At 39.4% G+C, this 22676-nt stretch overlaps 1 protein-coding gene across 10 annotated transcripts in view; it reads left to right on the forward strand.

The window, feature by feature from the left end:
• PHF2 (PHD finger protein 2) overlaps positions 1 to 19280 on the forward strand; it is a 190816-nt gene extending 171536 nt beyond the window's left edge. The window contains exons 19-22 of one of the 10 annotated variants that reach the window (XM_069967058.1): positions 773 to 868; positions 9499 to 9608; positions 13957 to 14221; positions 18208 to 19280. In XM_069967058.1, the coding sequence (XP_069823159.1) occupies positions 773 to 868; positions 9499 to 9608; positions 13957 to 14221; positions 18208 to 18296 (560 nt within the window). In that variant the 3' untranslated portion in view covers positions 18297 to 19280. Of the gene's footprint in view, positions 1 to 772; positions 869 to 9498; positions 9610 to 13956; positions 14222 to 18207 lie in introns of those variants that run through there. The other 9 variants (XM_069967059.1, XR_011362652.1, XR_011362651.1 and 6 more) reach the window with 9 other exon arrangements.
• The last annotated feature ends 3396 nt before the right edge of the window (positions 19281 to 22676 follow it).

Raw genomic sequence — 22676 nt, forward strand, 5'->3', positions numbered from 1 at the left:
AACTTGCCGCCTGCAGTTTTGACAGTATCTTGAATGGGACCAGTTCCCTTGAAAGTCCTGAAATAATGGCGCCACTTCCTCTCTGTAAGTCTGCTGGCCCAGAACTTTCTGACAATACCACTATGGTATCCTGCAGTTGTTTTATGACGTCACTATGGAGGACGCATCTTCATATAGGATTATTACCAAGCAGACCAGCACTGTGGGAGCTATGCATCATCAGTGACTGAATACTGAGAATTGGACTCATATAATATCTCGGAAAACACCTTTGGAAAATAATATTAAATTGCACAAATAACGACCCCCTAATATAATGATAACGCAATCACCCTCTGTAGTTTAAACTCTTTCCCTGCAGACCTGGCAGCAGAGACTGCTGTTGATGGCAGCCCATAGTGTTTTGGCGGACTGCTGACGTGGTCTAATAACAGTCTGCTTGCTGACACGTCTGCAGTATAAATATGGGACTATTGAAATTCTTTATAGCCATGCAGTGTTATAATTGGATGGCCCCCGCAGCTACGGGGAGTGTTTTTTGATGACCACACCATATTAGTAAATTGCTATTTGCGCGGTTCCCTAATATATTTTTGATAGCGGCTGCAAAATTGGAGCGTCTCTTTAAGTAGATAAGCGCAGTATATTTCCCAGTTGATTTTCTGTCTAAATTCAGCCTGTGTCCTTAGAACACCGAGGATAAATTGCTGCTCACCATTTGTATTGGAGATTGTGCAGTACGCTCCAGTAACACTCCTCTCTGTTTGTGTAGTTTACCCATCTCTCGAGTCAGACGAAGATAATCCTGTGTTCAAATCCCGTTCACGGAAGAGAAAATGTTCTGATGATGCTCCATATAGCCCCACAGGTGAGCATGCATCTCTGTAATCCACCTGCTGTATAGACCCCCCACCACTATGTCTTTGTATAAAAGCACAGCAGTGTTTTTTCAGTTTACCCAAGACACCAAAACCCAACTGAGATGAATTGGACTCAGTGGAACATGATTTTATTCCAACTAAAAAACAATAAAAATTATAAATGTGTCCCCTTATAGGTTTTTTTGTTTTTTTTAAATAAACACTTTATATTTTTGTCTTTTTTTTTTCTTGTCAAAGCACCCATACCATCAAAATCATCACATAATTCATTGGTGCATTGTATTCTGTAATACTATACATTAGCAATCTCATCACAATTATATAAACAGATGGAGATCATAGTAGTAACTGAAAAAATGCTGCTGGAGGTGGGGACGAGGCAATGAATTTACTTAATATTTATAGTAGATGTACAGAAGAGTAAAAAGACTGCTTTCTATACATGCTTTTGTTTCTTTAAGTGTACCTGTCAATTTAAAAAACTTTTGACATGGTAAAAGCTTTGATTGGTCCGGGTCGGAGTACTTAGACCCCTACCGATCAGGAGAAAGAGTGGGGAGAGGACCACAGCTGCAGCGCACCTGAGTTTAAAAAATTCCACTCTAAGTTTAAAAAAAAAAAAGTCGGGCTCCGTAGGAGCCCATTATAAGTCTGACTTTTTAAAATTGGCAACTGAGAATGATTGTGCTTCACGTCTTCTCCCCGCTCTATCTCCCGATCGGTACAGGTCTGAGTACTTAGACCCAGTCTGATCAAAACTTTTGACATGTCTCTATGACATCTTAAAAGTTTTTTATAACGACAGGTACACTTTAAAGGGGAACTCTTGCCAAAAATTTGGCTTCAAGTGGTGGCAGAGAGAAGCATAATAAAGAAGCTCTACTTACCTGTTCCTGTGCCTCCACAACGCTGTGTCACAGACTCCCAGACCCCTGAGAGAGCTCATTTTCCCATAGGTTGTCGTCACTACCTGGGGGAAAGTATCCGACCCAGCTGATGGATTGCCCATTCAGCAAGTCAATCTGACTGGCCAAATGGGCAATCCATCAGCCGGGCTTTGACTTGGCTGGAGATGAAGCTCCTGAGCTGTAAGGCAGCGCTGCATAGAGCTACTTTATTATGTATGTTTTAAATGTATATGTTGGCCAGAGTTCTCCTTTAATATATCCTAATGTACTCTGTTACAGTTGAGACTCCTCTTTTGACCCTAATCTAACAAACAGTATTTAAAAAAGTTATTTATTTATTAAATTTTTTACAAATGTGATCTTAAATGGAAATTTTGTGGGAAAAATATTTTTACATATAGATAAGTGCTGAAAAAGTTGGATGCATGAACTTCATTTCATCAACAGAAGTAAAACCCATCTGTAAGCTTTAGACAAGATTTGAAAATTGATCTCTAAATGGGTTATCCGCGTTTTGGAAAAGCACAGCTACTTTCTTGCAACAACGGCACCACCCCCTGTCTTAAGGTTGTATGTAGAATTACAATTCAGCTCAATTCAGTTGATTGTAACTGAGGTGCAAAGCCCACACCCAAACTGGGGTTAGGAGAGGCGCTGTTTCTGGCTCAAAAAGCAGCCATGTTTTTCCAAGCCTGGATAACCCCTATAAAATGGATCTGTCAGCAGCTAAATCCCATGACAGCAGGAGCAGTGTGGGTGGTGGTGGGGGTATATACACACTTGATTATTGTTCTGTACATGATATTACTGGCAGTACATGAAGTTTTACATTTGACTGGAAAACCTCTTCAATTCTTTTTCCGGTCCCCTATTACATTTAGCGGTTCCAATAATAAGACAATTTTAGGACATCGCTAGTTATCAAGTTCCGTCAAAGTTTAGTCTAGATAAAACTGATCCCTGGCTTAAAATGCTCTTTGTTGGATGAACTTCAGTGCAAACTTTGTCCAGGCTTATAGAATTATGGCTGCTTTATTCCAGATACAGCACCACCCCTGTCCTCAGTGTGACTGTGGGGTTTTACAGCTCAGCTCCATTGAAGTGCATGGAGGTACATTGTAATACAAAACAAAACCTGAGGACTGGGGTTGTGCTGTTTTTCAGAGGGAAAAAAAAACTTTCCCTCTTGTAATTCTGTGTGTATCTCACAGGTAGACTTGCTGGCGACTCTTGGAATTTCTATATTAAAATGCATGAAGGCTGTTTTTAATTCTGCATTCTGTATGCATTTTGCTGTCCCATTTATCTTTTTACTTTGGTATTTCGACTGAAAAAAAGCATAGACTATACAGAATAATATATTCCTCCAGTAGTATTCAATGCAATAATAAAACAAATAAAAAGCACAAAGAGCAGCAACTGGAGATATGGAAATATGTTTTGTATCTTTTTATAACATTATTATAATTATATATATATATATATATATATATATATATATATATATATATATATATATATATATATATTTTCCCTTTTCTTTAATATCTCTTGTATGCTAGAGACTATAAAAAAAACTATCTGTCTTCTATCTATCTATCTATCTGTCTCTAGACTAAATAAAACTGGGACCACATCCCTGATCCTTTTTTTTTAATAAAAAAGAAAGGATTCCAGGAGAGACCAGAAATATACATTCTTGAATATTTGCATTTCTGGGGTCCGTTACTTCTTAAAGTAATATCATCACCCCCATTGGATAAGGTTACATTTAATGTTAAGCAAACCGGTCAAACTGTTCAGGTTTAGCAACGTTGCCCGAAACCTGAATGCTTAAAGCAGCTATTACACGGGGCGATTCAGAGGAGCAAACGAGCGACGACCTCTCGGGTCACTTACTCCTCACTTACTCCTCATTCCCCACTCATAACCAGCGCTATTATACTCATCTACAGGGAGCTGCGGGTAGTCTGGTGTGTGTGTGTTGGTGTTTGGGCTGCCCGGGTGATCGCTAGATCGTCCGGGCATCCCATAGAGGATAGCATAAGTCTGCTGCCACTGCTCCTATTTCACGGAGCGACGGCAGCAGATCGCTGCTATCCTGATCTTTCTGTTTTCAACATATTGAAAGGCAACGATCAGCCGACATGTGCATGTCGGCTGATCGTTGTTTTCTATTAGGCAACGTTCAAACGTAGCAAAAGTGGCGGAACTGTCGTAATGAAAGTCTATGGGAGGCTTGCGCGCCTCCTCTCTCGGTGCTGAAGAATGAACATGTTCATTCTTCAGCGCCGAGAGAGGAGCTGTGCGAGCCTCCCGTAGACTGTCATTATGACAGGGAGGCTGGCGGGCATGTTTGCTACGTGTGAACATAGCCTTACACAAGACGATTATTGGCTGATAATGGTTTTGTGTAATAGGGCCTTAACATTTCATTGCCCGTGCCTGCAGAAGTTGGATTCCGCCCTAGGGCTACCAGGAAAACATGAATACAGGCAAAGGCTATGTTCACACAATATACAAATAACGGCTGTTGTTTGACATGGCTGTTGTTGGCAGTGACAAACAACGGCCGTTGTTTTATAAATTCATCCAGCTGATACTGCATTATCTTCTGGATGAACATTACTTTGAAATCATTTTAATGTGGCCGCCATATGGGTGTGAGAATCAATTAAGCAAATTAAGCAATAGTGAATCCGGCTGGCCGGGCGCCCGAATCTGCGCTGGGCGTACCAGGTGTAGATTTGCGTCATGATTTGCGCCTGCGAGCAACCGTAAATCATGATAAATAAAGCGCTGGAGGAGACCACGCCTCCTCCCCGCCTTATCACGCCCCCTGCAAGCTCCACTAGCCGCGCCCCCCCCCCCCCCCCCAAAATCGGGCGACCCGGGTGTACGGGAGGCGTACGGCAGGGAGAAGGGGCGAATCTGTACCTTCTACCTGGCATACGCCTCTGGCGTACACTTCATACATCCCCCCCCCATGTGTGGGACAGGTCAATTATTTGTGCAGCCATATTGAACAACGTCCGTTGTTTTAATTGATTTCAATGATGTTCATTTTTTGCTCTGACAAGTAAAACCGTTGTTTTAATTGGCACCAACGGCCATTCTTATCAGAAAAATACATAGTGTGTACATAGCCAAAGGCTGTTTCCATGTGTTCCTGGCATCCCCAGGGCGGCAACCAACTTCTGCACCGTGGGTAATCTAATGGCAAGTGTTTGAGTTTAGAGAGCACTGCCGAACCCGAACATTTTGACAGGTCCGCTCAACACTAATGATGATCTCTGCAATGGGAGGCACAGCGGCTGCTGCACATTACAAACATACCTTTATTAGCGATGTCTCTTTTCATGTCTAAAAATTCTTTTAATAGTCGGTGGACAATGTCACAGAGGCACCTGTTCCAAGGGGGTTGACAATATGGCTTTAAGGAAGGAAAGTCACAATTGCTCATTCTCTCAGTTAATAAAAAAGAATCCATCTGGCAATACCATGGCATCTTCCCCTCCTTCATCCTTATTTCCAGGGATACATCCAGTTTTATTGCTCTTCTTAGCTTGTATTACCTAGCTCAGGAGACGCATTGTCTCTCATACATATTTCTTATTTATTTGTAGGTGTATTATCCCACAGTAAACAGCTTTATCCCGCAGGTAGCCACCACTAATAATTTAGCACTATGGCCTATGTAAAGATCCTCATATAAATATCATATATAGGCAAGAGTACAGTCATACTGGATGGTTTGGATAATATAGTTTTCATTTATTAGGGTATACATAAAAGAATGAAATGAAAGTTAAAAATAAAATAGAAAACATCTAGACATAGCAGATGCTGTGATAAGTATGGACCAATGCATCTCTTAAAGGTAGTATGTTAAAAAAAAAGACCTTTGTTTGATTGAACCTTTTGCTAAACATTTTTTTAAAAGAATTTTTGGTGTTCATTTTTTTTTGTAATTTTCCATTGTACTATTTATATTAAGAAAAGAAAGTTCTAAAAGATTCCTGAAATCTTGCCGATTTCCTTTTGGCCACTGAGCCTTGCTGACACTTGCTGTACTATAATGAAAACTTATTAGCAGTCTCCTTACTATGATCACAGACAAGACTCCAGTAAAAGATGACACCAGTGTATAGATAGGGCAGGATTGTGCCATTCACAATAGGTGAATTCACTTCCCTATGTATAGTATACAGAGAGCCACTGAGTACATATAATGGTATTGTACTGTAAGGTACATATAATCTATAAGGCATGGTAGCCAGAGGGGGTTATGGTATTGCAACTATAAAACCTATTTGGTAGTTTACCAATAAAAAAATATTCTTTCAAATCAACTGGTGCCAGAGATTTGTAAGTTACTTCTATTAAAAAAAAAATCATAAAAGTACTTATCAGCTGCTGTACATCCTGCAGGAAGTAGTATTATTCCAGTCTGGAAAGCAGGAGACATTTTCTATAGGGATTTGCTACTGCTCTGGACAGTTCCTGACATGGACAGAGGTGGCAGTAGAGAGCACTGTGTCAGACTGGAGAGAATACACCACTCCCTGCAGATAAGTACTATAAGATGAGATTTTTTTAATTGAAGTAAATTACAAATCTCTGGCACCAGTTGATTTTAAAGATTTTTTTTTTGTAAACTTCATCTTTAAAATGTTAAAATAATGCCAACAACATCAATACCAGTAAAGGATGGTCCACTACTGAAGAAAACAGGGGGACCTACAAATCCGGAGCAAATACTATATATGGCAGATAGTGGCAATAATAATATATCATTCCAAGATGTCTCGGGGTATGATTCATATCCGTCCTATATAAACAGGGTAAAACAAATAAAACTGCTTAACTGCAAGAGAGGTACACCTGTAGTTAGTGTAAAGTACGAAATCCAGACGTGGCCCCCACCCCCATGTCTGCAAACTTGGTACAGTTATTTCTATGGGGAGAAAACCAGACATGGCGACACATCCATTTTTTTTAATTAGGCTGGGTTCACACTACGTTTTTGCAACCCATTTTTTTTTTATTTTTTTCAAAAAACGGATTCATGTGTGTGCATCCGTTTTGATCAGTTTTTCCATTGAATTCCATGATAAAAAAATACTGATCAAAATGGATCAAAATAAGGTTGACTACTTTTTTGTGTACGTTAAAAAAACCTATCCGTTTTGTTCAGTTTTTTTAAATAATGGAATTCAATGGAAAAACGGATGCTCACACATACGTCCGTTTTTTTTCCCCATCCGTTTTTCATCCATTTTTTGCAAAAAAAAAAAACTGATGAAAAAATGCATTGCAAAAACGTAGTGTGAACCCAGCCTTCGGGGGACACACAAATTGGGAACCTTGAAGCTGTGTGCCGGATTCAAATTGTAACAAGCTCCTAATGTTATGGGTACATGGTGCTAAGAAGCAGATGGATCAGTGATAAGTGTATGGATGTGCGGCCATGTCTGTGTTTCTCCCTATAGAATCACGTACTACAGGTATTACCTCTCTTGCACCTTAGCAGTTTTATTTGCACGTTTTACCTTGTAGTCATGTACATAAGGATGGCGGATATAAATGTTACCCTGAGATATCTATTATATCTATTATTGTCATTTTCGGCCATTTATAGTATTTGCTCCAGATTCATCAGTCGTGCACCACTATCCTGCTGATATTGATGATGATGTCGGCATTATTTTACCATTTTAATCAATAAAAGTATAATTTTTGAATATAATGTGTCAGTGGTTTGGGGTGTTTTGAGAGGTTTTGCAGGTTAGTTTACAGTCGAGAATTGACCAGAATCTCTTGTACATTACATCACATGCAGTACTGTGTTACTTACAGCTCTTTTGAAAGTGAAATTCATGCATCCAATTTTTTTTATAGCTCAAACGTGATATTTTGCACCTTCTGATGCTACTAAGTTATTCATTGCTAAGATCACATAGAGAAACATTAAAAATTATAAAAGATTTTTAGGGGAGATACACTTAGACTAAATTATTAGAAATAAATAAGCACTCCAGGCAAAGTATCAACCCTTTGTTATGCCCCACCTCCTCAGGTCCTGCACTCAGCTTAAAGGGGTTATCAAGAGAATTATTATTATTTTTTTTTTCAAATCAACTGGTTTCAGAAAGTTATATAGATTTGTAATTTACTTCAGTTTAAAAATCTAAAGTCTTCCCATACTTATCAGCTGCTGTATGTCCTGCAGGAAGTAGTATATTCTTTCCAGTCTGATACAGTTGCTCTCTGCTGTCACCTCTATCCGAGGCAGGAACTGTACAGGACAGTGGCAAATCCTCATTGAAAACCTCCCTTACTCTAGACAGTTCCTGTTTCGGACAGAGGCGGCAGCAAAGAGCACTGCGTCAGACTGGAAAGAATACACCACTTCCTGTAGGACGTACAGCAGCTGATTAGTATAGGAAGACTTAAAATTTTAAATAGAAGTAAATTACAAATCTATATAACTTTCTGAAACCAGTTGAAAGAAAAAAAAAAAAATTTGACGGAGTAGCCCTTTAACACAATGTATCCATTTTGCCTAAAGTGTTCATTTAGGGTCCATTTACACAGAAAGATTATCTGACAGATTATCTGCCAAAAATTTGAAGCCAAAGCCTGGAACAGATTAGAAACAGAGAACAGGTCAGAAAGGAAAGCCTGAGATTTCTCATCTTTTCAAATCTATTCCTGGCTTTGGCTTTAAATCTTTGGCAGATAATCTGTCAGATAATCTTTCTGTGTAAATGGACCCTTAGGCTATGTCCACACAACATATTTTTTAATGACAAGAACAGCCGTTGTTTGACATTAAAACAATGGCTATTCTTGTCATAAAAAATGTGTTGCATTTAAGTCAATTTAAACAGCGGCCGTTGTTCACACAGTGAATGACAACCGTTTTTCATTACAGCCATGGAAATAATAGATTTTTAGTGCATTAATATCAATGCAATTTTCGCTGCCATAATGTGAACATAGCCTTACACGGTAAAACATGAAATTAGTGTACAAATCAGAAGGTAGGACAGTGAAAGGGCTTTAATAACTGGGGCTGCTATTGCTTACTCCCTTCTGGCTCCTGACGAAAACAAAAGGGTCAGACAGTGAAAATCCATCACGCCTGACCCGTCCGTCCGTGAAAAGTCGGGAGGCACTTAAGGTGCCCCTACACTTTATAAAAAAGTTGGCCTTATCTGTCGGGTGGGTTTGGCCAACTTTTCTATAAAGTGTAGGGGCACCTTAAGTTAAAGCATTTGACAGATTCACTTTTAGATATCTGTACACTGACCTACTGTATGAATGGTGAACTAGTTGTTGGTGCAGTTGCAGCCAATAAACAACCACTCAATGTGTATTGTGTGTCTTATATGTGAGCCATCTTAGTCGGAGGGGAGCTCACTTTTTTTTTTGGAGGGCCTTTGGACCAGTTGCAGCCATTGTGGTGACTTGATATTGTCTCTCTAACAATGAAAACAGAAAAACAGAATTAGAAAAACTAAAGAGAAAATGACTCTCAAAATCAGCACTACAAAAATAGGTTTTTTTTTCCCTACAAAATAAACCATTTATAACTAGGGTCTGACTTTTATCCTCCTAGATGGTCTTGTGAATTGAATGACTATGTAAGGTCCACGCATGTTATCCTATTCATGCCGGTTCCTTATTAAATGTTTATTATTTAGCAAGAGTTGGCCCTTCCATACCGCGGCAAGACAGACCTATCCGGGAAGGTACGAGGGTTGCCTCTATTGAAACGGGACTTGCAGCTGCTGCAGCCAAGTTATCCCAGCAGGTGAGACAATGCCACAGTCTCTCTTACTCAGCCTGGACTTTTGTGTGATGTACTTGTAAAAATGGCTGCCGTGGTAGGGAACCCCCACAGTTTACATTCTGCTCCGAACATTATTATATTTGTAAAGCTTTTGTTATATTTCTTTTAAAGGAATGTACAGAAACATACACATTTAGTAGTTTGTGTTGCCCAAGCTTATATTTATTTCAGCAAGATTTACCGTAGATCTAACCATTTGTCAAATTCTGGATAATTTTGATTAGAGTGCTATATCTGTAATGGTGTGCTACAAGAGAAGCCCTGCCTCCATGCTGCGCCATCCTGCTCCGCAGTGAAAGCAGCAGTCCTGTCCACAATATGGCCAAGTATGGAGGAGCATGTGACCACGCTCCTCCTTCTGCGTCTGTGCCTGTTCATGACTCTAGAAGACACAAAGAGATGAGCATGGTCACATGCTCCTCCATGCTCGGCCATACTTCAAGAGTGCTGCATTCATGGCAGAGCAGGACGGGGCAGCAGGAAGGTAGGGCTTCTCCTGTAGTGAAAATGAAGTACATCAGGAGAATGTGTAGGTAAGGTAATAGCACACCATTACAGATACTTCACTTCACAAAATAAGTGATAAAGGGGCCAAGCCCTCTAGGCTATGTGAGTGGCCACTTTCTAATAAAAAATAGGTTTTATAAATAAGTAATAAAAGGGGTTTTCCCACATTTGACATCTATGACATGTCAGTCACAGCTCTCCGATCTGCAGGTCACCATTGACCATTGTCCACCAAAGCTTCCAATGACCTCTTTGCATGAAAGCACATAATTCCAGTGAATAAGGGAACCAGGACCCTGTTATTCTCAAGGTCATTGTGTATATCTCAGGGCTTCTCTGCCAAACATGGTGATGTCTGGGTATCATATATATATCATATATATCATATAAATGAGCAGTCAAATTAAGGTCTGTGGGTCATATAATGACTCCTGGCAGTGCAGACTTCCTTACTTTGTCTCCCAACCACCAAGAGCATACAGTGCATTCAATAGAGGCAGTTGATGCAATGCCCCTTGGACCCATTGGGTGGTGAGTAACTTGGCTGGACTCCCCTCTCCAGAGGAATTGCATTGTCAGCAAGCACAGGGGTAAAAAATGTATTTGGGTGTAGTGTAAATGGGAAACAAAGGCCCATAGCTATAATTGGGGGCCGCTATTCGATCAGAGCTATGGGGCTTCCTGTCTTGTACTTACTCCACAGCCAACAGATGTTGGGTTCCACACAGTTTCAGAAGCACTGGTACATATGATTGGCATGTGATATATGTCAAACCTGGGGAAACTTTTTGAATCGCTTTACTTCAATATTAAGGGATTAAACCTCAATGCTTACAAAAATTGGCAATGTCATAAATTACCTCTTACTGTGGCTTACAAACATATTTATAAACCATATTCTTTAGATTTTAATTATTTAGATTTTTGTTTTGAGTAAACTTTTTAGTAGCCGTCACAGTGGTAAAGGCACTCGCTACATATGCTTCCTATAGCCACCCAGTCATCTGCATTATTATCCTATAGTTTTGCTTATGTGTGCACCTCATTTGCTTTCCTTCCGCTTTGCTCTGTTTACTTTGACTTTTTTGCTTTTCTTTAATAAAAAAAAAAAAAATCATTTAAACCATCAAACCTGTAATTTACACACAAATCATCTGGACTGTAATGACTCAAAAAGTAATATTTACTAGGGAGACAAATTGTAGACAGGTTCTATTTCTTAAACTGTGTTATTCAAAGCGGTGTTATTTTCTGTTTGGTTTTTAAATTGGCTTGATCGGGCCCAAAAAGTTAACAAAAAAAAAGTTTCAAGAAAGCTTCCCTAAATACCCTGAAAATATTTTTGGTAGATTTAAATGACTTGAACATGCCCACATCTATTGTACATAGTAATCCTCTGTATTATGCCCCATAATTCCTTCACATAGATCAATACATGGAGCTTTCTTGTGCCGCGGTCCTGACAAACAACAGCATGGCACGATCTGCACTTGTTGCACTTGATGCTCATAAAATGTTTGCAGATAAGTACTTTTGGTTGATCAATACAGTATACACACAGAAAAAGACAACCCTAGAAAGTCTTAAAGTTAACTTTTTGTCAATATTTTACCTAATATAGGGATCATATATAGAAGGTATTTTGCAACCCATATACAGAATGGTATCAAGTATGAGAATGGGGGGAACAATTGGCTAATCTCCTTTATGTCCAGAACACTGGGTGGGACAGGGGGTCTGCACTCTTAGAGTGGGTTCACATCTAGGAATCCGTATTACGGATTCTGTTGCTCGCGGCCACACACATCTCCACCTGTGCCATAGACTCCATTCCATGGCCGGGCGGATTCCGCCGCCCGGCGAAAGAATTGACATGTCAATTTGTTCGGTTGACGGCAGCATCTGTGTGTGCGTAGAATGGAGTCTATGGCACAGGTGGAGATGCGTGCGGCCACAAGCAACAGAATCCGTAGTAAATTCTCCGCACGGATTCCTAAGTGTGAACCCATTCCAAGAGTGCAGACCCCTGGCCCCACCCAGTGTTCTGAACATGGAGGAGTTTAGCCAATTGTGAACTCACCCTTATACAGAGGTGGGGCTTGGCTGTTACAGGTAGTTTAACAATAATTCCTACAGCATGCAAGAAGTTGAGACTGCACTGGATCTGTGTAATAGGCCCCCATATTGAGCACGCTCGGGTTCATCTGAACCAGAACTCTCAGCATTTCATTACCGGTGGCTGAAGAAGTTGGATGCAGTTCCAAGGCTGCCTGAACTACAGACTTAGGCCATAGACTGTATCCATGTTTTCAAGGAGTCGATAGGGCATTCAACTTCTCTAGTCACCAATAATCAAACGCAGAGGGTCGGGGATGAACCCCAGCTTGATTGAGGTTCGCTTATCTCTACATTTAGTATAACACTGAAAAGCCATATAAAACATTGAGCCTTTTACTATATAAAAAACAAGGTACTGTAGCCATTTGTTTTATTTTTATGTATTTGAGTTCTAGGTGTTGCCATTATCGCACCATATGGCATGATAAGAAATCCTGGAACTTAGGAAGTAGAAGTACTGCTGTGAAATCCATAGCAATTGACATGATTAATGTTAGGTAGGAAAATCTATAGACAACACAGAAAAAAAAAAATATCTATCTTGAGGGGTTGTCTTTCTTTTTTATGGAGTCCAAGCACTCAGCAGATATTTTTGAATCTTTTTGCTATTTCCTGTCATTATTTTAAGTTAGAAGTTAATATTATAGGCAATGGGCCAAGATATATATATATTTTTTAATGCAATTGGTTTACATTGTATATCTTTAGTGTATTTATATTATGGGACATTTGATGTAATTTTCATAGACACAGTTAGTCATAATGCATAACAGTGTCGTTTCTTTGAGTTGTCCCATTGGTCTGTGGCTGCATTTCATTGTGTGCACTTTTGGTTATACTGGGTCACAATGGTAGCTAGGGAATTCTTTTGGCTTTCGAGTGATTTTAGAGTTAAAAGAAACAGACAATATATCGAATGTGCAGCATCTAAGCTTGTGGATGGTGCAGAGAACCGCATAGAGTATGGGGGGGGGGGAGGTGTTAGAGTATCACTTTGAGAACCAAGCCTGCTGTCGCTCTGCCTTCTTATTAGAGAAGTCTGTTCTCAGTTCAGCTGAGGTGTAAATGCGTTTTGGACGAATCCTCTGGGATGTAATCGGAGAATAAGTCAGACTATAGAAGCAGGCAAACTATTATTTTATCTTATCTCCCGATGTTTTCCCTGTTGACAGCAGAGTGAAATATCATAGTGTCAGGTTGTATCTTCTGGTGTTTGTCCATTTATCAGAACTACACAACTGGTTGTACAGAGCATGTAAAACATAAACTGGCCCTTATGTGTTTAGGGTTTGTTGACACGACATTCAGGCATTTAAGAAGGTCCCATTGATAGGTCTCCAGGTCCGAAACCAATGTTCTCCAAATCTCGCCGTGCCCTTTGATATCTGACAAAGTAAAAAGCGTTAGTTTGTGTAAAGCATAATCATAAAGTCTATTAAACAGTCCATTTAAAATAAAATATATAAAATAATCCTCCCCCCCCCCCAAAAAAAAAAAACAAAAAACAAAAACACCTAAATAAAACCTCAAATTCAGACACCTACACATTTACCCCATACAGGTAAATAGGCAGACGCTTTCTAGCATCACCTTCTGTGGATGTTTCTTTTCTAAATCTCTGCTACCTGATAGATTGGCTCCATATTATAAAGCAGCCTCATGATAACAATTTGCTTCCTTAAAGGAGGAAAAAAAAGTCAAGAAGAAAAAGAATACAAAAAAGAAGCTTTCACCTAACAACACAAATAAACTTTGTCAGGAAAGCAGTTCTCCTGAAGCTACAAAGCTGGAATCTCTGGACACTAGTCTAACAGACCACGAGTACACAGCCGGTGTCAGCACGTTTGGTGTAGCCCAAGTAAACCGAGGGTCTCAGCCTATGGCCCCCGGGGTGTTCCTCACACAAAGGAGACCGTCTGTGTCTTCCCAAAATAACTCAGCTGCCAAAGGTAAACCTACATGTGGAGTGTATGCTGGACTTACCTAAGCAATGTGTCCGTAATATGACGGTTATGGGCTTGGCGTGGAATGCTACATGTGCATAGCTCTACTCCAGGTCTCAGTGGTTGCTAGTATACCAGATTGTTTTGTAATCCAGGACCATAGTATTAAGAATGGAGATGAACAAACTTTGAGCATGTTTAGGTTTGTCGGTATTCGATTACCGGTGGCTGAAGAAGTTGGAGAGTTTAGTTTTGGGTGAACTGAACGTGCTCAGAGTTCGCTCAACTATAATTTAAAAAAAACTGGTTTATTATCATCTTTTAAGACCTAGGGATTGGCAGATCAGAAATACAATATATTTTTTTTCTGTCTCATATACAGCACGTAGTTATTCCGCATTCTTCTATATTTCCCCACAACTGAAGGGGCATTACCCTTTAAAAGGGCTGTAAGAGGCAACAAGAAGCAAAATCAAGGAGGGTCACTAGGACTACAGACTACAGACTGTCTCGTCTGCTACTAAAGTAATGGCTTACTCTAAATACCGTATACTATTCTGTAACCATTGGCTTACCTGAGATCGTAGCATTATTTTATCATCATCTTGCCATCATTTTTTGATGACCACTAGTCCAGAGCTTTTTTCCTGTGTAGAAAGGAGGCCAGTCTATGTGGCTGACCTCCCTTGAATTACAGGATGACATCGACCTCTTTGATCAATCCTCAGACCCACATCATGCTCTTGAATCCTTCCCCACAAATTTCCACCCTCCCTGTTCCTCTGTATGTTCCTTCATGCATAGTGTGTGCTGACGCTATAACTGCTGTCTTATCTATAAAGCCAGGAAAGCAGTAATATAGTAGGTGAGTCTACCTACCCACCCCCTTGGCTGCATCTTAGGATTGCAGCAGGTCTCGCAATTGATGGTGGTCTGATGACACATAAAAAGTTACTACATATGACAGGAACGCTTAAAGGATATGCCCTTTAAGATTTTTTAAATTTAGAATTCACCCTTAAAGGCGCATTTGTCACCTAACATCTTTATTAACCTTTGGTCTAAGTCCATTACGTCAGTTTAATATCTTTTTTTTCTAAAATGTATTCATTTTCTAAATATTCTTTTAGTTGATTGATAATCTTTTATTTAAGAAACCTAATAAAATGAATAAATAATAATAATAATAATATACTATAAATGCCGTCCTAGAAGTGTAAGGTCCAGCTATGAAGTATGCAGCCGCTTCCAGGAATCCCAGAGAAAACCCTTGAACCGGACCACGATGCCGCAGTGGATCAGATGCCTGATTACAGGCGGCTCTCACAACGCCTCTTATTTTAAATGTCAACATTGAATACTTTGATTAGAGTATCTTAAGGCATTGACACTTGTAATGAAGTCAGACGTACACGTAGAAAATGACAGCAATTCCACTTGACATAACCCAGTAATGTAGTAACCCAGCCTTTGATTCCACTGCAGCCTCTAACATTCCTCCGTGGAGCCCTGCCTGACTAAATAAGCAGCTAAGCGTTAGTTCCACTTCAGTTACTGAAGGAGATCGCAGCCAAGACACGAGCGGGATACGCAGCAGAGTATGGGTGGACAGAATAAATAAACACTTCATACATAATATATATATATGCATACGTATAGATTTAACTCTTAGGTGAGTGGCATTACAAGTGAAATACACAGTCTAACCGAGTAATAAAAGGATTTTTAGGTGTGAGATTCTGATGGAGGAAAGCTTGGTCTGACTACACTGCAACATACGGTTTTGCCAATATTGCACCAAATAGTGTCATAGTCGGGGTCTAGCTATAGGGTCCCTACAATTTTTCTACTTGTAGTGAGGAGAAGTGTAAAAAAAACACTAATATAGATTATGGTTTGCAGCTGTCAGAGTATTCTAGGTGTTCTTGTGAGCCGTAGGTGGTGATCTCTTTCTATACCAACCAGTGGGACCGCTATGTTATGTTACACCGCCAAAGTACTGTACATCAAAAATTATTTATGGTATATATAAATTATTGTAAATAGAGGTGACCATGACTCCAGCATACTGGAGTCGGATCGTTCAGCATTTGAATATCGGTGGCTGGCAAAGTTGAATGCAGCCGTCTGGAGTCCAGGAAAACGTAGATACAGCCTATGTATTTTCCAGGACTCCCTAGAGCTGCATCTAACTCCGTCAGCCACCGATATTCAAATGCCGAGTGATCCGACTCCAGTATGCTCAAGTCACAGTCATCTCTAATGGTAAATAAATGTTTTTAGGAATATAATTGTGAATTATAGTGTATTTTTATGTTATATGTAAAAAAAATGTTTTCTGAGGTCCGTTCTTCATGCATGGCCTAGCAACTGGATCGATTAGTGCCAAATTTGTCACATGGGTAAATCAGGCATTTCTGGAATGTTCTAATGTTCTCAAAATATTTGCACAAAAATGTCCGCTCCTCCGACAGGTTCCGAGGCTTTGGAGCCTGTTACCATGACAACAGTGATACGAGATAGTAATGACGTACCTGATAGTGGCTGTTCTTTGCTTTTAAACAGTTATTTTAGGAGGAACGCAAGGTCTATATCAGTAACCACGATGTATATGTGGACATACCACCACTGTCAATACATTAGATTTCTGGGCATAACAACCCATCAATTTTTCTTTGCTCACCATAAATGGGACTGTACCTATATTGGATCGGAGCACACTCATATACTAAAACCCTCTCAGAAACCTTGTACTTGGACAAAAGACTCTTGCAGTTTAGCGTATTGGCTAGTAGTGATTTTCCTGCAGGTTTCTGTGGGGAAGAAGAGAAGGTATGTACTCTCTTCATTATATTCCTGAAGGAAAGGAAGCATTTTGTTTGGAAAGGGCCACAAAGCCATGACTTACCTCAGAGATGGCAGAGCTCAGCTTAGCGGAGCTCCTGAGGTGTCTACATGTTGTGGAGGAACCATTTTGTTCTCACAGTACATCCTTATGGGCTCTTTGTGTGGGACATAATTGGTGATGTCTCATTCTTATGTCCACCCTTCTCATATTCGGAGCATCTGGTGTGGTACTTTCCAGGCACCAATAATTTATTTTTCTTCTCAGGAAATAAATGTATAAGGTATATTCAGTATATTCTCCTCTTATTCTCTAGAATACATTTTTTTTTTTAATTTAACAAATAGTTGAATGAAATAGACCCGTGTGAAGCCAGGTAAATTTGTTAGTATAGACTATAAATGGCACGCTAAACCAGATCCTTCCAGAATACTGCTGTCTGAATGCAGTCTAACATTGAGAGGCTGGTTATTCGTTTGATGATTACTAAATGCAAGCAGCAGTCCTATAGCTCCATTCACACTGCTATTGGAGGCTCCATTTAGACCCTTTGTTGTTAGTTCCATCAGGTTTGAGGGGAAGAAAGGCACATTATACTGCGCTATCCTTACGTTCAAAACAGACACCAGGACGGAACCCCAAGTCAGTGTGGTTCGGTGGGCACAAGTTCTTTCCTGATGTTTTGCAAGTCAGGGACGTGGTTTCTGCTATAATGAAAAGCTTAATGGTAGAGCCTTAGAAATAGCACTTTTTTGTTTTGATTTTTTTTTTTTTTTTAGCATAAATGTATATGGTCACATAAATGGTGGCTCCAGCAGTCAGACCTCTGAATAGAGCAGTGGTCCAGCAAGTGCGTTTCTACCCCATTCAAAGTACTAGACTGAAAAGGATAGCTGAGCGCTGTGTACAGCTATTTCTATGCAATACAAATTTACCCCAGGCGGCATATAGGAGGATATCTATCTATATCTAAACTGGTGTACAGAAGAGCTGCAGGCAGCTCTACTTTGCTTGTACCCTAGTTTTGGTACATGTGCCATATGTACATGTTCACTTGCTGCCATTCTGACACTGCTACCATATCAAACTTGTAATCCATATAAAGATTGTTTCCTTCTTCTGATTTGGTTTTGCATTATCATTGCAGGTAAACGTACAAAAAAAGGCATGGCAACAGCTAAACAGAGGCTTGGGAAGATCCTGAAAATCCATCGGAACGGGAAGCTTCTCCTTTAGTGTTTGTAAACAGACAGACTTTTACTTTCTCCTCGCGGCTCATGGACTTGTGAGCTGACACTAAACCTTGAACTCTCGAAAAGGACTGCAGTGGCGCTCTGCAAAATGTGCTAGGAGGAACCCACCCCGCTCTACCTTCTACCTTCCTGCCACCACTTTAGTAATTCTTTTTAACTTCCAGCAGTCGACATGTACAGAATACTGCTAATATTTTTTAATAATAATAATATTGTCCTTTCTCAAATTGCTGAGAGTGACTAGTTTGCAGGAAAGAAGAAAATGAAAAAAAAAAATTATATATATATAGGATCATTCCAGTCTTAGGAAAAAAAAACGCTTAAAACCTGGTCAGTAAACGAAACACATAAGCATTGCTTGGTTTATTTATCTTGCAACCATGTTACGGACATACAGCACACAAGATGGCGGCTGCATCTGGTCAGGAACTTTTCACTCATAGACGCCAGTCATCCCAAGCTTAGTGTCACGTGCTTTCTATCATTAGTAATTGTCATCCTTGGTCCATTATTGTCCAGGTCTATAGTTTGTGTGACTCAGAGACTGTATTTTTGGCCACAAAGGCACCATCTAACAAAGCGTCATACATCTGCCATACATTGTCTTTTTTTTTATTTTTGTTCTTTAGACACACTTATATATCCAAGGGGAAACCATAAAGACCTGCACTCGATTGGGTGCCCAAGCCTATTGGTGAAACTTGTCTACTCGCACATCCATACAGAACTGTACAGACTGTATGTGTAGAGCAAGTCCATGTGCAATTATGGGCATGTATATAAACCACGTCCGTATATATGTTCAAAGCAGTCATGGTCCCCAAAATTTTATTGAGGTCCACAGTTGCCAGTAGAGTCTTTATAACTAAAGAAAGAAGCTTTATCTTTGGCTTTAGGTTGATATATATGACGTAATCCCAAACAAAAAAAGGGCAAACAACTTTTTTTATTGACCAGATTACCTTTTCCAAGAGCATGAAGTATTCAGACATCAAAGACAGGTGCTAGGTGTCAGCAACTAAGGAGGTTTATGGACATATTAATATCTGAAATAAAGGTCAAGAACGAGACCTCTAAAACACCTTAGAGACGAACAAATGGGATTGTTTCGGAGATATTTATAATTTATATAGCCAAACTACTATTAGTTCCTACCTTGAGATGCACCTGGGAGACTGTTCTTACTTAGATAGCTATGGATGAATACATAGAATTTAGACCTACATTAGAAACATTAAACGGTCATTAACCTTTCAACAAACTTTTCAGGATAAGCTGTCAAGCATGTGTACATGAGGAGCAGCATTATTTCTGGCCATTATATAACTTCTGCAAGTTGTAATTGTCAGCCTAGTAGAGACTAGTTGCTACAATGTTTCCTGTGCACTGCAGATACACACACAAGGGGACCTTGCCCCTTTTATAGCTTTGTAGCACATCCTCAGAAGCAGCAGTAGCATGGAGAACATGGAAAACAGACCTCTATGGATAGTTGTAACCTGATCCCTCAGTGAACCTGTTACAGATTTTTTAAGAGTGAACGGTGAGTTTCAGAGGGCAAGTAGGAAAGGAGCCTGATATGTGGAGAAGTAGTACATTTCTTAGTTTTGCTTGCACTATGGATTTTTGTAAGGGTTGTTGAAAGGTTAGTGGTCATATAAGTAGAACCCCTGTAACTCCATTTTGGGAAAATACCCTTTTTTGACACTACTTATTAATGTGTAATAGTTGTTCTTGAAGATGTATTAGTTTTTATCTGGCAGATTTCGGGATCTGGTCCCTACATTAGGAAACCTTAGTTACATGATCCCAATTGTTACTCCCTGCTTATGTATCACTTGCTGCCTAATTTTGTTTTGAAGCCATATGTTTTTTTTTGTTTGTTTTTTTTAAATTTGGGCTTACTTATAGTGCTGGAATATGAATGCACATTAAAGGAACACTCCAAAGGAAACTAATTCAGTCTTACGCCTAGTCCAGAGCCAGTAGGGTCAGTGAATGTCACAGAGGGTTTTTTTTGAATGCTCCACACCCTCAGGCCTTGCACTAAGGATATCACTTTTACCTGGACTGTTCCTTTAAGGAATTCCAATTAGACAAATGACAAGAGTTATTATTGCACTTACTATATAATAATCTGCCCATACAGTGAAATGAATTGCTAAACATTTGGTTGGACTACGAGATGCCAATCCTATTATAAGGTGAAGATGATAATGTAGGAGTTACATTGGAGAGTCATCGTTTGCCCTTATCTCTATATTATGACAGGTTGTTGTCATCTATTTATTGTATTTTACACAGCAGAATTAACCTAGTACAGTAAGATTGGCATATTGAATAGAAGCTCTTTTCCACTCTTGTCTTAGCCGTGACCATTGGATATGTCATCGTGGAGATTGCTGTGTTTTGTGGTAAACCACAACTCTGTGCCAGAATGGGTTCCCAGTCCTTCTGCATAGTGACCATAAGGCAACATTTTCTATTGCTGTGAACACCATGAAGATGATCAGATATTATCCTTTACATTATTGGCCAATTAAGTCTGACTTTCAGCTTTTCGTCAGCTCTGTTAGGTTTAATTTGCTTTTGCCAGTGTTAATTTTGGTATATTATACATCTCCTGGCTATTATGACATGCATGATCTATTGGTCTGGTATATGTGTAATTGGGAACTTACCATTGCCCAACATTGAAGATTGTTGGAGTTCTCATGCTTCCTTTGGCTGTGAGCACCATCTGCACATTGTGGGGGAGATTTATCAATTAAACAACCAATCAGATTCCACCTTTCATTCCTCACAGATTCTTTGGAAAATGAAAGGTGGAATCTGATTGGTTGCTAGGGGCAACTGAGCCAGTTTCACTTTACACCATGTTTGATCAATCTCCCCCACAGTGTTTTTTTGTGCTCTTTCCCATCCTCTGTATAAATACCCCACAGGTATTTCAGGTTGATCCTGCACCACTCAGAGAATTTCTCCTTTTGGAGTTAATTTTCCTATTGCTTTAATGCATGTAAAATAAAAAAGGAATCTGCAAATCATCTTAATAAAAACTATTTAGCCATTCTGTTTCTACAGCTCCTGTGCAAACATGTCTCCATTGTTACAGACTACAAACCATCTCTCTGTAGTCTGATCCAGTTATACTTCCATCTGTGCTCAATTGTAAGCAATACCCATTCGGCGAGCAGGAACAGATGAAAGAATGTGACTACTGGATCAGTTTATTTGTAGTCTGTTACCATGGAGACACATCAGTCTGTACAGGAGGTCCTGTATACACTAAAGATTGGGGCAAAATGGACAGAGCCTTTTATAATTCTAAATATTGCATGTGACCCTATGAAGAAAACAAAATGGGGAGGTGACTATTCTGGGCTAAATCTGAATCTTCTGATTACACTTTAAAATATATTGTATAAGGATATTGGAAAAGGAATCTTCTGGAAGACATTTGTAAGACAAGCACTTAACCTAAGCCATTCCCTTTCTATGTTTTTGTTGTTCTGATACCCCATGTCGATGTGCACACAAAACTGCCTTTTTCTCATCTGCCACTTCTACAGCCATCGTTACGCTCCGCCAGATACTCAACCGGTGCTCTATCTATAACCGATAACTTACCACATACAGATGTTTTTACAAAAAGGTTGCGGCTGCACAAATCCCAGTATTTCCAGTAAACTATAGGAAGGTGTCGCGTACTGACAATGTAACTGGATTCCTATGCGTCCAGCAGGTAGTGTGTAGTGTAGGAATGACTTGTCTGCACTTTGGCACTTACAAGGAGACACCATTGTTTCTCAGGCAATCCCATCCTTTTAGTTTTTCCTTTTATTATGTGTTGGCTACAGCATAATATTTTTTCATAGAATGTAGCTTGTAAATAGCTTTTTAAATACTTTTTTGTTTTCTACAAGATCAAATACAGTATCTTTAGGATTTCCATTTTTTTCTATAGATAATTTCAGTTGCATTTATGCAGAATTTTACCAAGTATAATAAACTATTTTATTTTATATTATATTTTTGTTTGGGGGGAGCAAGAAAGGAAAAAAAAATGCCTGGAAGTTAATTTGTGCAGCCATAAAAAAAAAAGACGTCTTATAATAAAAAAAAATTAAATGTTAAAAAAAATATGTAAAATTCAAAAACAAAAAAAAAGTTATTTTGAAGACTGGCCTTCAAATGATATACCAGCTCCTTGTTTGAATTCTTGTATTATGAGAAGATGATGCAGTTATTTTAATAGCACCTTGTGAAGTGTTCTGTGTTTTGTGATGATGTAATAATTTATTAATGTTTGTAATCTTTTATACTTGTACATTTCGTATGACCTTCGTTTATATACACATTA

The sequence above is a fragment of the Dendropsophus ebraccatus genome, chromosome 4 (genome assembly GCF_027789765.1).
Source record: "Dendropsophus ebraccatus isolate aDenEbr1 chromosome 4, aDenEbr1.pat, whole genome shotgun sequence".
Lineage (NCBI taxonomy): Eukaryota > Metazoa > Chordata > Amphibia > Anura > Hylidae > Dendropsophus > Dendropsophus ebraccatus.